Consider the following 17,325-nt stretch of genomic DNA (forward strand, 5'->3'; position numbering starts at 1 on the left):
GGATTAACAAAAACCTGAATTGTACTTCCATTTTAGAAGCTTAAGAATTTTGGCAAAGAGTTAGTTGTGATGGCACTTGTGCATGGAGAATCTATTGTCCTGATTTAAAAAAGAAATCTAAACATGTCTGAATTCAGCAAAGTCAGCAGAATGCTGCAGAGGAAGTAAAATTTGGTAATGTAAGAGCCTTGAGTAACAGAACAGCCAACCCAGGATAACAGGTTAGCTTCTGTTGCTGTGCGTTACCCTCCAGAGCAGGCCTACTGCTGGTGGCTTTGGAACCATGTGCCACAGGATTTTATTTTTAAGTCATTCTGAGAAACAATTCAGAACAAAGCAAAACATGGAGGAACTGATGACAAGTTGTTCATAATGAGTTAGATTTAAAACATAGACAATGGTGTGTAGTACCTCATTCAGGAGTTAGTTAAAATCTGATGACAACACTTCTCAGTGTAAAGAGAGGCTGCTTGAAAAGAACAATTTGATTTTTAAAAAATAAAACTTCCCAGTAATTCTCTAATCAGTTCTGCAGTTGTTTTTAAAAAATAACTGCAGTGAAAACTCAGGATTAAAGTCAAAGTGCAGTTATTGCATTGTTTGCATGGTCATTCCTGAAAGATGTCGTGTTCCTCCCCACAGTTAAAAATGTGGTATTTTATTAAAACCTGAGATCACATATGTATCAAAGGTAAACTCTTAATGCTCATGATAAACACTAAATTTCATTTAGTGTTCTACTCTTTGTTTTGTCTGGTCCATTTTTTGTCTATTTACAGTCCTGGAGAACTGAACCTCAGGAGGTAGAAGGCTTTTACGGTCCCTCCAAGGAATACTTCCTTTTCCATTGCATGGAAGGAACAATAAAGTTACACAGCCTGCAATTTCCTAGTTCTGACAGCAAGATATTTCTGAAAAAACTGCATGAATTGTAAGCATAGCTGTAGATAGTAATCAGCACTAAAGAGAAAAATAATTCGGTGTTTAATAAACAAATTCCAGCATTTGTTACTGTGATGCAATCAGTTATACCTGTCTTCGGGAGACTTTTTTCTCGCCGAGTATGTTTTCACCTGCTGCTAGCTTCTTATATAAACAGTGCAGTTTATCTGGCTGAGGCACTTCAGCATCAGGAGTCAAGGGAATTTCGAAGTCAGAGGAGCTCTGGGAGTCCCTCCTCAGTTCTAGATCAGGAGTCCTGGAGTTGTCACTTCTTTCCGCCAGCACATCTTGAACGTAAGCAGTGCCGGCTTCTGTGTCTTTCTCGCAGTCTTTGCTTTGCAAGTCACCAGCAACATCGTAGGCACAAGATCTATTTTGACCCAGTGGCTTCTGCCTACTCTTGTCAGGCTGACTGTCTTTGGCAGTCTCCTGCAATACAGAAACAACTGTTCTGCTCCCACCTTTGCTGAAGCAGCTAAAGTCCAAGGCGTTTCTCTCTTGGGAGGTAATGAGTACTGTGTCCATTTGGCTATCCCAGCCCTGGCTCCCCTGCTCTGATATGTGTGTTGACTGAGAAGAATTTTGGGAGGAGATGTGTGTTGAGTCACTTACTCCATCTGAATCACTGAAGAGTGACTGGGACCCACCAGCATCTGCTGAAGATGGGAAGTTGTCCTCATTTTCAGAGCTTTCATCTAGTTTGTTACACTTAAAAAATGCATCCCAGCGAGGGACATTGGCATTAGGCTCCTGTTGGTCGCTAGTTACTCCATTGAAATTTGATGTAGAAGTGGCATCTGGCTCATGGGAAAGAACCTGAACTGTATTTTTTTCAGATTCTTCTTCATCATCATTGTCATCATCATCATCATTTGATTCCTCACAGTCCACAAAGTCTCCTTGGAGGGAGGTGTAAGTTGTGGTCACTTTGTAACTTTCTGTGCTCTCATTAATGTTTCCTTCAGCATTTTCAGATTGTCCTGTGCTGGAGGGCCTGCTCTCTTCTCTCTGCTGTTTTGAAATCTTAGGCCTTGCGGAGGCTAATTCTGAATCAAAGAGATCATCTTCATCTGTCAAGAAAAGAACAGGAAAGAAAACAATACTAAGAAAAGTTCACATCTCTGGTAAAATTTTGTTGAGAGCAAAGTTTTAATAAAAATTAATTTTGTATAAAGAGAGGAAAAAGTTCTTTAACCCAGATGGAGACTTAGCAGGACATTATTGACAGTGTTTGCCTTGCGTTCTCTAGCACAGTGCCTTGCAAAGAAAGCTGCTAGTTGCCATCCTCCATGTAAGCTACAGCAGATCATATGTAGCCCTGCTAGACACATTTATTCAGGCCTCTGACATGTTTTGGCGGGACTATGTCACCCTTGCATAGTTGGCACTTCAAAAATGGCCAGAGAATGCAGCAGGCCCAAAGTTGTCTTCTAGTTCTGTATTGGATTTGCATGGCAAGGTTGGGGGGGGGGGGGGTGTGGTGTTACAGGTGTGGCTTCTGTGAGAAGATGCCAGAAGGTTCCTCCATGTCCGACAGAGCCAATGCCAGCTGGCTCCAAGACGGACCTGCCACTGGCCAAGGCTGAGCCCATCAGTGATGGTGGTAGTGCCTCTGGGAGAACAGATTTAAGAAGGGCAGAAAAACTGCACAGTCGCAACTTCGGCCAGAGAGAAGAGTGAGAACATGTGAAAGAAACAGCCTTGCAGACCCCCAGGACAGTGAAGAAGGATGAGGAGGTGCTCCAGGCTCTGGAGCAGAGATTCCCCTGCAGCCCGTGGGGAAGACCATGGTGAAGCAGGCTGTCCCCCTGCAGCCCAGGGAGGTCCACGGGGGAACAGATCTCCACCTGCAGCCCGGGAACAGAGGACCCCACGCCAGAGCAGGGGGATGCCCGAAGGAGGCTGTGACCCCGTGGGAAGCCCACGCTGGAGCAGGCTCCTGGCAGGACCTGTGGCCCCGTGGAGAGAGGAACCCACGCTGGAGCAGGTTTGCTGTCAGGACTTGTGACCCCGTGGAAGGCACCCACGCTGGAGCACTGTGCTCCTGAAGGACTGCAGCCCGTGGGAAGGGACCCACACTGGAGCAGTTCATGAAGAACTGCAGCCTGTGGGAAGGACCCACGTTGGAGAAGTTCGTGAAGGACTATCTCCCATGGGAGGGACCCCAGGCCAGAGCAGGGGACGAGTGAGGAGTCCTCCCCCTGAGGAGGAAAGAGCAGCAGAGACAACGTGTGATGAACTGACCCCAACCCCCATTCCCCATCCCCCTGCACTGGTGGGAGGAGGAGGGAGAGAATTTGGGAGAGAAGCTTTGCCTGGGAAGAAGGGAGGGGTGGGAGGAAGGTTTTTTAAGATTTGGGTTTATTTCTCATTATCGTACTCTGGTCAACTGGTAATAAATTAATTTTCCCCAAGTTGAGTCTGTTTTGCCCATGATGGTAATTGGTGAATGATCTCTCCCTGTCCTTATCTGGACCCAGGAGCCTTTCATTATATTTTCTCTCCCCTGTCCAGCTGAGGAGGGGAGTGATAGAGCAGTTTTGGTGGGCACCTGGCATCCAGCCAGGGTCAAACCACCACAAGTTCCCAAGTGGCTTTCCCAGGGCTATGTACAGCATCCATTTACATTTACCATCATGCATTAAAAAAAGTTACTAGGTGCTAAAAGGCCAGCAATGTGAGATAATGAAGATCATCTCCACAAGACAGGAGGTGACACAAGTCAGAAGAAGCTTTACAAGGGACAGTATAGGACTGTGGGCTGGAACTCTTCCAGAAACTTAAAGGGCTGTTGAGCATTAAGTACATTTTAAGATTGCAAACAAGTGTCCTTTTACACAATTAGCGCGCTCTCACCCCCCTAAGATGTAAGTTCAATTTAATTTATATTTCTCCTTTCTGACTGTTGCTTTTTACACAGACAACTGTGAACACCATGGCTTTTGGCACCTCTGCTTTGTCTCAGACTTTCATTTAAGGCACAGAAGCACCAACAGAACCTTTACCTGTATCAGATAAGTCTCTCTTGTGGACTCTCTTCAGTGTTCCTAAGGGCTTGTACCTGGGTTCCATGTTTCTCCTGTATGACCTGCATAATGGCTTTAATCTGAGGCGAAAGAGAAAAGCGATTAATCTTTAGAACTCAGCAGATACTTTCAGGAGCAAAAGTAAATCTTTTAACTGAAGTACACTGCTTCATGCCTTTCACAGGCACCGCAGCAAAAGTGTTAAAGCAAAGGCAGCAATAGCTAGGGAAAAGTTCTTAATTCATTGGTGACCTTAGGCAGCTTAAAGGTAGAAATCTGCCATTTCTATATATTTACCTTAAAACACGTACACCATTTGGAAACTATCTTTTAGTCCCTGGCTTAGAGAAGACAAGATGACAGGTTCAAAATCTGACTGCAGTTTTATCCAATAATTGTAAAGTACCTCCTTTCTTATTAAGGAGGAAAAGAAAAAGGAGCAAAGAAATGAGTACTCATTTTGTTCAGACCGAGTGACACCACTGCTCTTCTGTTCCATTAGAGCGCTTTCTAAGCTGACAACATCTGTAGCAGCACAAGAGAACAGGCTGCTGTGATGTTGTACAGAGGGTAGGAGTTCAAGTCCCCAGAGAAACCTGCTTTAAAAGCAATTTCTGAGAAGTAGCAATGACAAATAGAAATGGGTCACAGAATAAAGTGAAATGAATGTCTATTCAGATTCCACCCAAATAGCGTTTAAGAGCAGAAAAGCCTCTATACATAGATACAAGTAGTGTGTGGAACACAAACTCTCAGACTTAGTACAACATACAAGTATTCTTCAGAAAGCTGAAGTTTGCAGGACTGAATATAGAAAAAAAAAATCCAAATTATCAGAGAAGCAAAAGGCAGTGGCCTGCTTGAGAAGCTGGGATTCAGGAGGGGAGCTGCCCTTACAAGAACAGAGATTAGATCACCTCCATTCAGCTGCCACTTGTCACTTACATTTCCATAACTTTGTCTTCTCCCCCACCCACTGGCAGTACATTGGGATACACATTCACAGGACGGATATAGCTCAGGAAATCCTTAATCTAAATTGAAGAAAAGAAGCAGCAGTTCAACAAGATACATCAACAGTTAGTAATTTCACTTAATGGCAGCACTGATCAAAGCACACCCACAAGTACTACCAGTTGTCTCATGTAAAGACCAATATGACCCATGAGCCAAACTCTATCAAAGTGGATAGCTCCGTAACAAAAGAACGGGTCTGAAAGGATGCTGAGAACTCAGCCACACCCACCACCTCACCCACCAATTATCAACTACTAAGCAGACCATCACCATCTCTGAAAGAAAAGGCCAGACAGACCTGTTACTAGGGAATGCGATCCACCGCTTCACTGTCTTTACTGCTGTAGATCTTTTCAGACCTGCATTTTTATTACTGGACTTCAAGTCCCTAGTTGTGCAGATCAGGTATTCCCTTCCTCAAAGACTTTTCCTAAAGTCTCCTTTCAGTCCACTATAAAAGCCCATTATGACAAAACACACTTGTTTTGCCTTACTCTGTTGTCTTCTAGATGCTCTCCAGACAGTAAATTTCTTGAAGAATTGTGTGAAGATGGTTTGGGGCACTCTCCTCCAGCTGACGCTTTATCAGTGCTGAGCACTGAAAAGTTTGCAGATTACACTCCTATCTACACAGACCAGTAGGACCCTTATATTTTTGCACATGGAGGTATTAGTCTGTTACAATACACTACTCCCCATATTCTGCCAGCGAAGCTGCCACGTATGTACTGCACTAGTACCTCCATTTAAGATTCTGCATGGCAGAGAAAACTAAAACTTAACCAGGATCTTGAAAACAGGACTGACTTTCTAGGGCTCTGAATAATCTCCATTTTGTATGTGCAAGGCTTTGTGACAGGTTAATTGTTAGCACTGATCCAGTTTCAGTTCAGTTTCTTAGGAGAGAGAAGCATTTTAAGAGGTGGATTGAGTCATACTAAATGAAAGTGTGATTCTGGAGAGGATGCTGCCATGACGAATTTTCCTTTTAGTCTTTAACACAGAAAGAGGAGTAACAGTGACAGCTAGGATGTAAGAAAATTGTTTAAATGTGTGGGCAGGGAAAAGAAAGCAAGGCCATCCAAACCTGAGTCACAGCAGATAAACAATGTATTTAAACCTGAAATTCCACCCTTTAAGCATTGCATAGTTACACAATAATCTAAAACAGAAAGGCAGTCAAAACAATTGTAGCACTGACCTACACTTCAAGGAGGACCAAAAACTAGGCTTGTAATCCCACCCTAACTTAACATGCTCTTCTGCAGCTATATTAAAACAAACTTTTCTGTCTTCAGCATCCAGAACTTCCTATCCCCTTATGTCTTATTACTGAAAAGATTTTTTTATTGTGACATCATCCACTCCAAAATAATCAGAACTGCTTTAATATTTTTTTTAATCGATGTATGCTCAGTACTACAAGTATACAAACCTCACTGTATGAAGAGTGGAAAGAGAAACAAGCTCTGTATGTACTCTCCCCGGTCCTAAAAAAAAGAGGATGCACAAAAATTAGGTAACTGCTCCTCATCCTTAGTCAACAGGCAAGCATAGCCTACTCTTAAAAAGTCCATTCTGAGATTCAGTTGTACAACTGTCAGGCAAGATATGCACCTGAAACAACAGGTTTCTGCATGGCCCAAATGCTCACCTCACTATTACATTGGTTTTCTTGATCCTTTCTCCAAACCACATAGTGGAGGGTTTGATGCTGATTATGTGCAAGGGATTTCCATTTTGGCAAGTCATCCCACAGGGCAGTCTGTTCCCTCGAAAGTAGTCATCATCCTGACAAATGCAATATAAAATTAAGCATAATCCTGACCTTTTCCCCCCCACAGAAACTGAGCAACATAGTATCTAGCCAGACCAAGTTTTCATCTCACTTCCAACTCCTTTGAGCACTCTTTGTTGTTGTATCTTGCTTCTATAGTGCAGCTGGCAAAGCAAATCAATCAGAGACCAATGCCCCAACGTGCTGTCTTCAATTCTACCTGCACTCCTCCAAGTCGGAGCTTTCAGCTTGATAGACATCCTGGAAACGGAAGGCCATATACAACAAGCACACAGTGTGTGGCTCCAGGAGGCATCATCTGAGCTGCTTTTGGTATATTTAAATGGATAATACCTGACTGATCTAATCTGCTGCTTGTCTTAGTTCATTTAAAAACATAATTTTCAAGTTTCAAATACAATTAAACTATTTCTAGCACCAGCTAATATATTTTTTCCCTTTTTTACTTTTTTTTTTTTAAAACTACAACCCGTTAACTAAAGTTCTCACTCTTCTTTACATTAAGCTACCATTTGGCCCAAGTCTTCATTAGCACAATAGGACCAAAACATTAGCACCTATTACCAGTCTTTCACAGCAAAGTTAGCAGAGGCTTTGCAAAATGATGCTTACCCGAGGATGTCGACAGGCATGAATCTGAGTGTGTCGATCTGTAGTAACATGGTAGAGGATTTCTGGCATGTTTCTGAACATATCAAGTTTGTTCACATGCACCTAGAGAAAGGCAGAGTTTACTCTTAATTAGTTCAATGTGTTTGCCAGACTGCAGCTGGAGCAACTATACAGATGTGGTGCTGCTCTCAACAAATGCTGGTAGGCATTTAAACAATTACTACCCACTAATAATGTCCAAGTGGGGAAGTGTTAGCCAAAAATAGCTTGGAAATCTAGAACAAGCAGAACATACCTCCTATGCTGAAGAGGGATGAATATTCATCAAAGAAAGTCCGAATATACCTGCTTACTATTAATGTCATATGTAAATGAGAAGGCTTTTATCATTCACAAGATATAAGGGAGAGAGGTAAACACTGAACTTGAAAACTAGGGATTAACTTCTCCCTGGAGAGCCCAGATGTTCCAGACTGAAATCAACTAGTTAACTCATTTTGAGCACAACTGTAGCTTTTTAAGTGAAGTTAATGAAAGCAGGCACAACTTTCACATACAGCAGTCCTCTGAACAGCCATTTCCAGCTCAGTGACTGGCCATGATCGTTACTGAGGATCTGTTCTAAAGCAACAATTATAGAAATGTTACCTTGATTCCAAGTTCCTCACTGAGGTTTATGAATAAATATTCATATCCATAAGCAGCTTTACAGTTCAGCCACACAACATGATAGCGAGTCAGTGAAGTCCAGCTTCGCACTAACTCTAAGATCCCATTTAAACATTCCTCCTGAAAAGTTTAGAAAATGTTGTGAATCATCTTTGAAGATACTTCCAAAGTGCTGTGATTTGGCAATGCAAAATGGAATTGCCTTGCAAGACTTACCTAACAAAGGGGTGGTTAATTAATTAGCAGCTTTAAGGACCTTTCCTCTCAGAGCCTATTTAGACTTACCCGGCTTGGTATGTGATAAAATTTGGGATCACAGAAAGTAGTGTCCAAATACACACTCTGGATGTCTTTTACTCTGAAAGAGAAAAATGTGATATCAGTGAGCATTGCATCATGTACCAAGATATACCACTTCCTGTCTCTCCAAAAGGAGGCAGTTCTTCCTGTTTATTACAAAGAGCAAGTCAAAAGGGGCTTGTAACTGCACGATTGCCTGACTGCAAATATATTTAACCCGGAATAAAAATGAGGAAAAACAGAGTACATTATTCCTGAATTGTCCGTGCCTGTGTGATCTTTTATTCTTTCTAAATCCCATGAATAGCTGAAGTCTCACCTGGTCCCTGAATGCAAAAGCTCCATTCTGGCTGCTTCTCCTTTTGCAAGCCTGAAATCCCCTGTATACAGCACAGTGCCATTTTCACCTTCAAACAAAAACCTACAAACAGGAACACTTTTGTCAAACTCAACAATATAAAGCATTAAATGCCAGGTGTCAATTTGTTACCTTGCTTAGGGCAGCTTATGTGACTAACATATCATGTAACAGAAATACTGGGCTCAATTTGGTCCTAGAGTAATTTCAGATAAACCAAATAATTCAGACTCAGTATGTCTGGAAAAGAACCTGTGCCTAGGCTGGTCAGAGTTGAAGACAAAAGCCTCATAGATACTGCTGCAGCCAAAGGAATCTATTAGGCATCTGTACCAGGAAGCTGGGCACCTTCTTTTTCACGTCATACTTAAAAAATGGAGAATTTCTTTTTAATCAGTTTTGTACATCATTTTAAAGTACAGTTGAAATCAAGAAAGTTGTTGTTCATACGCATGGGGAAAAGTAATCTGCCCCACCACGGTAACAGCTTCTGTCTGGACAGATGCCAGTACAGTGGTTTCCCAACCTTGACCAAAGCTGGTAGGCCCTGCCACAACAGTATTACCTCCAAGTAAGAATTTTAAATTCACTAGCTTTTTCTAGTTAGAAAAAAACCCAGTACTTAGTAAGAACTCTATAGGACAAATTTCTCGGCAGAGACATTTAGAGTATTGAAAGGACGTACATGACCGATCCTGGACAGTGACCAGCTGGTAGAAGTGTCACTTCTATATCTTCCTTCTGGAAGAGATGGGTTAGCATTATTTTCACGCTATAGTAAGTACTCCCAGTACTTTCACTGACACAGTGAAAGTAATGCATTACTCCCCAAAGCCTCTTGCAGCATTTAGCATTGCTTTTGAATGAAGAGTGTCTTCACATTCCAACAAGCTCTGAAACACAACGACCATCTTGTCATGCCAGAAGTGATGAATGAATATTGTACGGTGCTCATAAAAGCAAGAAGACAAGCCCAGCCAGAAGACAATCCTACTTCCTTGGTTCCTGGTGAACAAGCATAGAATCATAGAATAGTTTGGGTTGGAAGGGACCTTTAAAGGTCATCTAGTCCAACACCCCTGCAATAAGCAGGGACATCTTTAACTAGACCAGGTTGCTCAGAGCCCTATCCAACCCAACCTTGAATGTTTCCAGGGATGGGGCATCCACAGCCTCTCTGGGCAACTTGTTCCAGTATTTCACCACCTTCATTGTAAAAATTTTCTTCCTTATATTTAGTCTAAATCTACCCTCTTTTAGTTTAAAACCATTACCCCTTGTCCTATCGCAACAGGCCCTGGTAAAAAGTCTGTCCCCATCTTTCTTATAAGCCCCCTTTAAGTACTGAAAGGCTGCAATAAGGTCTCCCAGGAGCCTTCTCTTCTCCAAGCTGAACAACCCCAACTGTCTCAGCCTGTCCTCATAGGGGAGGTTCTCCAGCCCTCTGATCGTTTTTGTGGCCCTCCTCTGGACCTGCTCCAGCAGGTCCATGTCTTTCCTGTACTGGGACCCCCAGAGCTGGACACAGTACTCCAGCTGGGATCTCACCAGCACGGCGCAGAGGGGCAGAATCACCTCCCTCGACCTGCTGGCCATGCTTGTGATGCAGCCCAGGATATGGTTGGCTTTCTGGGCTGTGAGCGCACATTGCCAGCCCACATCCAGCTTTTCATCCACCAAGCATCCACCAAAATCATGGAAATATCTTGGGGGACGCTTTGTCTGGAGATGCTCTACCAGACCTTTAAGTCCTGCACTTAAAGTTTGTTAAAATAAGCCAGGAAATACAAAGTGAAAAAAATCACAAGAGCAATAGGTAAGACAGAGATCACTAATATCCTGGAAAGACATTACCAAAAAAATGCTATGATAGTAAGAACAAAGCAGGCAAGAAGAATTCATGTGGCTGCACGTCTTGGAGAGAAGGGGAACACATATTTGAAAAATAGCTCATCCACTTGGGATGTTACAGGTAAGATCTGTTTCCCATGCTCATTCAAACAGTATTACTGTCTATAACAAATACATGAATCTTTTTTTTTTTTCCTGTAACTTACCTCACCAGATGTTTCATCTACTAAAGAAATCTGAGTTGGGGTTTCAACTTCCAATGCAACCTGTAACAAAATGAATAAATGCATTACGGGATTTACGGAACATTCTGTTTCATGCTTATGGCTAAGTATTCACTATGTAGACATCTTCAGCACCCACTGCGGCTATTGCTAAGTGTTATGGTTTAACCCCAGCCAGCAACTAAAGCACCACAGAGCTGCTCACTCAATCCCCCCCCACCGAGTGGGATGGGGGAGAAAATCAGAAGGAAAAAGGTAAAACTCGTGGGTTGGGATAAGAACGGTTTAATAGAACAGAAAGGAAGAAACTAATAATGATAATAATAATAAAATTACAATAATAATAAAAGGATTTGAATATATAAAACAAGTGATGCACAATGCAATTGCTCACCAGTTGCTGACCGATGCCCAGTCAGTTCCCGAGCAGCGATTCCCCCCAGGCCAGCTTCCCCCAGTCTATATACCAGGCATGACGTCACACGGTATGGAATACCCCTTTGGCCAGTTTGGGTCAGCTGCCCTGGCTGTGTCCCCTCCCAACTTCTTGTGCCCCTCCAGCCTTCTCACTGGCTGGGCACGAGAAGCTGAAAAGTCCTTGACTTAGTATAAACACTGCTTAGCAACAACTGAAATCATCAGTGTGTTATCAACATTCTTCTCATGCTGAATCCAAGACATAGCACTATACCAGCTACTAGAAAGAAATTTAACTCTATCCCAGCTGAAACCAGGACACTAAGCCTGTAAAATTAAGCTCATTTTCCCATAGTAAGTAAAGTTTCCATTTCCAGTGGGAAAAAAAGTTTCCTAAAAATCGTCTAAAAATGAAATGGAGATACCTCAATCAAGGTGTGCATGCCTAAAAAAGTTAGAACATGTTGGACTTCTAACAGCAACAGCTCTAGTTTCTCTGGCTGGATCATATGCCTTATTTTTGGATGACTGCAAAGCCCAAGACATCCCAGTGCCAAAGCACACCAGCAGACCTTGCTAGGACAGATCTCTGTGCTGCAGCACTTCTTCTCACTGTTCCCTATTACCAGAAGCAGAGCTCACAAATCACGTGCAGCACATACTTCTGTGTTTGTGTAGAGGTTATTAATCTATAGATCACAATTAATCCTGTTTTATCATATCTTCTACTAAAAGAGTCCTACAACATACATGCTCTGTGGCCATCTGCAAGGTCAGTGCTGCTATTTAGGCTCCTCTCTCATCCTCCTGGTTTTTATTCCTTTGTTTCAGACAATATTTGTACATAAGTCTCCTGCTCAAAAAAGCCAAAGTGAAAGGAAGGTCTCCTGTCATTACCCTCCTTAGGTATAACCTCCAGCTTCTCAGCTGAGCAGTCTCCTCAGCAGCTTTGGTTTCAGTGCACCAGATGAATTCACAAGACACCACATCGCCAATTTCTGGGCAACTCCACAAGATCCATTCAGTTCACACACTCACACAAAAGTGGTAACATTTGGCTTCTCCACCAGAAACCACACCACCAGGCAAACTCAGAGCTTGCTCGAAAACACAGATGCATGTGTCAAAAAGTATTTTATACTAAGAATTCAAGCCACTAGCAAGAGTTTATTTTTTTAAACATCAATACTAATTTTATCATCTACAATGTCTGAAGCTGAATAAACTCAAGAGGCCAATGTAAATTCTGCATGCTCAATATTTCTCAGTAATTCTAAAATTTCCTACTGCAGTTAAACAATTGTCAAGTTTTAGATCTAAACTGCCTGAAGAATTCTTCACTGACAGCCACAGTTTAGCTTCACAACCATGAATGATAATATCTACAGCAGAGTTCTCCCCTCATCTTTGACAGTTTAAATATTAAAGCCAGCAGCAAATATAAAGAGCTTCTTATGCTTTACATAAAAATAAAGGTCAGACTGGAAATCATAAAAACATTTTGCTGGAAGATGACAACGTGATTGCTTCTTTCAGTCTAGTGAATATCAAATCAGCTGTTAATTCATTCCTCAGTCACACTACAAGTACAAAACTTATTTGTTGTAAGGCAAAGCTTGTGAACAAGACATCCAACACCTACTATCTGATTTAGGGCCTGTGCAGCTCATGCCATCACCAGCAGTCACTCCCGGGAGCAGCAGCTGCAAACATCTATGTATTTTTTTTTAATGCTGTTGATTGGTGTTAGCTGTGCTTCATCTTAGACTGTACCACAGGTTCCTCTGGCATCTCTTCCAAGATTAAGATGTTCTCAAACAGGGATGTCAGGACCAGCACTGCATACTTTCCTTTTACCGTTCATACAAACTCCTAATAGCTTAGAGATATCTCCCCTGAAGGGACCCCTTCTTCTAGGTTAAACACAAGGGATACTGGAAGCAAACAGACACAAACTTAAAAACAAAAATAAAAAAACCCCAACCAACACAAACAAAAAAACCACCACAAACCTACCCCATTTTATTTTTGCTAGTCCAAGAAGGTTAGAAAAATTGTCACCTATGCACACTGTGCTCCTTCACACATCAAACATGCCTAAGGCATGTTCAGAGTCTTTTTTACAGAGCCCTGAATCATGTTCATGCTCCAAATCATTACATCTTTCAGTTTCTCAAAGCTTCATATAAGGTTAGTTATCTTCTTGCTCAGCTTCACAATTAAATTAGGACCTTGAACAGAAAAGTCTCCTACTTCTCTTTTTTCTCTTACCCAGACTTACCTCCGACGTCCCACTCGTATGAGTTCCTTTGGATGTGGAGCTTAAGACCCACACTTACAACCTATTTAAGGAAACTCTGAGCCATAACTCCCCCAAGAAAACAAGTTTCAGCTTGCCTGAACCCCTTCTTGACCTTCCATTTGACTAGGAAATTCTCCTGTCCTTGCTTGGGGGATACAGCAAAATCCTTGCCCTAGGTGATGATGTATATGCATACAGTAAGATGTGGAAAGAAACATGTTCAATTTCAAAGCCCACATCTGCAAAGGGAAGGAAATAACTACAAGTCACACCCATACATGACCACTGATCACTTGAAGTTTGGCTCCAAACAGTGGAACTCAAGTAAACTAATTAAGTTCTTCAGTGATTTTACATCACTAAAAAATTTTATGTTAGAGATAATCCATTTTCCAAAAAGCAAAGAAAAACAATATAACTAAAAGATTATATATACCCCAAACAATACAAAATTTAAAATGAATCAAGAGAGAAATGAAATAAGGACAGGAGCAAAGAGGCATGAGCAAGGTAAGGAAATCAAAGAGTTTTTGGGTTTGCCGGAGCAGGGGGGTGGATGCCTCCCAGGATAGCTGCGACTCCATGGGAAAGCCCGTGCTGGAGCAGGCTGTGACTGAAGGACTGTAGCCCGGGGAAGGGACCCACACTGGAGAATTTTGTGGAGGACTGTCTCCTGTGGGAGGGACCCCACACTGGAGCAGGGGACGAGAGAGGAGTACTCCCCCTGAGGAGGAAGGAGCAGCAGAGACAAGGTGTGATGAACTGACCCCAACCCCCATTCCCTGTCCCCCTGCACTGCTGGGGAGGGAGGAGGGAGAGAATTTGGGAGTGAAGTTGAGCTGGAAAGGAGGGAGGGGTGGGGGAAGGTGTTTTAAGATTTTACTTCCCATTATCCTTGTTTTGATTTGCTTGGTAGTAAATTAAATTTACTTTGTTTTTTTCCCCAAGTTGAGTCTGTCTTTTGGCCATGACCACAGTTGGTGAGTGATCCCTCCCTGTCCTTGTCTCAACCCACAAGCGTTTCTTTGTATTTTCTCCTCCTCATCCCACGGGGGGGGGGGGGGGGGGCCAGGAAAAAGGAGTGAGCGAGCGGCTGCGTGGTGCTTTGTTACCAGCTGGGCTTAAACCATGGCAAAGTGATACAAATGATCAATGTACAGATGGAGGACATTTAAAGCTGAGGTTGAGAGAAAAGGATAAATTTTGTGGAGGGAAAAATAAGATTAAAAAGTAAACAACAATAAACCAATCCCACATAGCAAGCAGCAAGGAAAGGCATACTGATGTAGGTACTTAAGCCTTGAAACACTGTATCAACACCAATACCAATATTTAGACATTTCTGAGGAGGGGAAGCTGCTTCTTCCCTAGAATCACTGCTTGGAAAGCATTAATTTAAAAAGAAACAAAAACTCACAATATGATTCTCCCAAAACTTGTATTTCCAGCTAGTCAACAGCAATTCCTTAGTTACTGGTGAGCAGTATAATTTAACTTTCAGGCTGTGAGAACACAAAAACATAGATGAGTGTTTTTTGAAGTAGAGGCAGGAACAATCTAACGATGCATCAGCACCTGGCACCTAGTATATCAAAACATGGGCTCAGACTCCTCTCTCCTCTGAAGAGACCTGCAGAGCAGTAAGCCTGCAGGAGCTGTTTTGCCCCAACCTGAAGCAGGATGAATGTGAGTTAGACCACCTTATTGAGCAGGCTTTTCTTCAACACAGCAAACCCAAAGACTTATCTGTGTGTGCCCGTGCCTGCCTGCTTTTGTGCAGACATAAATAAAGTGTGTGGTACATGGTCACATGTACAGACATCTTTGCTTGTTTCTGTACCCACCAAGGTCTGTTTCAGACGTGCATGCTTTCCCTGGAACAAGCATTTGGGACAGTTGTCATTCAGCAGAACACTGAATACTTCCTATAAAGCTTTAGCTTTTGCACAGTGCACAAAGAGACCTCACGAGCAAAGAGAGATTCTCTGCTTGCATTTGAGGAGATGCAACATCTACTCTAATAAATTAAACAGTGCCTAGGAACTGGCCCGCAACCTCTCTGGGCCCATTACCATGTTTGACCATCCTCACAGTAAAAAGAAAAGGTCTCACTTGCCCTTTCATTATGCACTTCCAAGAAGAGTCTGGCTCCATCTTCTCTACCCCTACCTGCAGTGATACACGGTTGTGTCCTACTGTTAAGGCTGAAGACGTCCAGCTCTCAGTCTCTCCTCACACATCACGTGCTCCAGCCCCAGATCAGCTTGGTGGTCCTGCTCCAAAATGCCGATGTTGTGTTTTGTCCAGGGGAGCCCAGGACTGGACTCAGTACTGCAGACAAAGTCTCACAAGTGCTGACCAGAGGGGAACAACTGTCTCCATCAAACTGCTGGCTACCCACTTGCTCATATGCCTCAGAGCACAGCTGGCCTCCTTCACAGCACAGGCACAGCGCTGTCTCCATGCACTGACACACTCCCAGGGAATAAAAGCAGGGATCCTCATGAAGTTCATGAGCCTCATGAGGTTCAACAAGGCCAAGTGCAAGGTCCTGCACATGCCTCGGGGCAATCCCCTGTATCAGCATGGGCTGGGGGATGAAGGGATTGAGAGCAGCCCTGAGGAGAAGGACTTGGGGGTATTAGTGGAAGAAAAACTGAACATGACCTGGCAGTGTGTGTTTGCAGCCCAGAAGGCCAACCATATCCTGGGCTGCATCAACAGCAGCGTGACCAGCAGGTCGAGGGAGGTGATTCTGCCCCTCTATGCTGTGCTGGTGAGATCCCACCTGCAGTACTGCATTCAGCTCCGAGGCCCTCAACATAAGGCGGCCATGGACCTGTTGGGACGGGTCCAGAGGAGGCCACGAAGATGATCAAGGGGCTGGAGCACCTCTAATATAAAGACAGGCTGGGAGAATTGGGGTTGTTCAGCCTGGAGAAGAGAAGGCTCCAGGGAGACCTTATTGCAGCCTTCCAGTACCTAAAGGGGGGCTGCAGAAAAGCTGGAGATGGACTTTTTACAAGGGAATGTAGTGACAGGACAAGGGGCAATGGTTTTAAACTGAAAGAGGGCAGATTTAGGTCAGGTGTAAGGCAGAAGTTCTTCACTGTGAGGGTGGTGAGGCGCTGGCACAGGTTGCCCAGAGAGGTTGTGAATGCCCCATCCCTGGCAGTGTTCAAGGCCAGGCTGGATGGGGCTTTGAGCAACCTGGTCTGGTGGAAGGTGTCCCTGCCCATGGCAGGGGGGCTGGAACTAGATGGTCTTTAAGGTCCCCTCCAGCCCAACCCCTTCTGACCCTGTGCCTCCATGACCCACACCAGTTCCCCTACCCTGTTTCCTCACGCTTTGCTCTGAACCAGCCGCCTCCTCCTCTCCTGCAGAGGCGCAGGCCGGGCCGGGGAGGCCCCCGCCGAGGCCGGGCCGCACCGGCGCATCCCGCAGCCGTGCGGGGCAGCCCTGCCCGCCCTCTCCCCCTCCCTCTCCCCCTCAGCCAGCCCGTACCTGCCCTCCAGCCTCCTCTTCAGGGCGGGCGCCCGCAGCCCCTTCATGTGATCTGAGGAGACAGGGCATGGCCGTCACTCGGGGCGGGGGGGGGGGGTCCGTAGCGGGTTGCCATGGGGACGGGCGGGGGGGGCGGGGCTCACCCTTGTGGCAGTGCGAGAGGAAGTAGGCGCGCGCGCGCAGGTTGTCGTGGTCGAAGCGGTCGATGGACACGAAGGGGTACTCGCGCACGCGACCCCCGAACCGGCTCATGGCGGCGAACGGCGGGCCGCTTCCGCCACGCTCCCTCCCGCCCGAGGCCCCGC

The 17,325-nt window shown here is 44.3% G+C and overlaps 1 protein-coding gene across 1 annotated transcript; it reads right to left on the reverse strand.

Annotated features, from left to right (window-relative positions):
* Nucleotides 1–637: 637 nt before the first annotated feature.
* DCLRE1C (DNA cross-link repair 1C) lies at nt 638–17,320 on the reverse strand. The gene is made up of 14 exons (XM_069801663.1): nt 17,164–17,320; nt 17,021–17,072; nt 14,934–15,018; nt 10,780–10,839; nt 9,408–9,463; nt 8,684–8,785; nt 8,350–8,422; nt 8,044–8,184; nt 7,396–7,497; nt 6,640–6,776; nt 6,421–6,475; nt 4,914–5,002; nt 3,948–4,048; nt 638–2,012 (listed from the first exon to the last, which is right to left on the reverse strand). The coding sequence occupies exons 1-14, from the start codon at nt 17,270–17,272 to the stop codon at nt 1,027–1,029; spliced, it is 2,148 nt and encodes a 715-aa protein (XP_069657764.1). The 5' UTR covers nt 17,273–17,320; the 3' UTR covers nt 638–1,026.
* Nucleotides 17,321–17,325: the final 5 nt, after the last annotated feature.

Source organism: Haliaeetus albicilla, chromosome 14 (assembly GCF_947461875.1).
Source record: "Haliaeetus albicilla chromosome 14, bHalAlb1.1, whole genome shotgun sequence".
NCBI lineage: Eukaryota > Metazoa > Chordata > Aves > Accipitriformes > Accipitridae > Haliaeetus > Haliaeetus albicilla.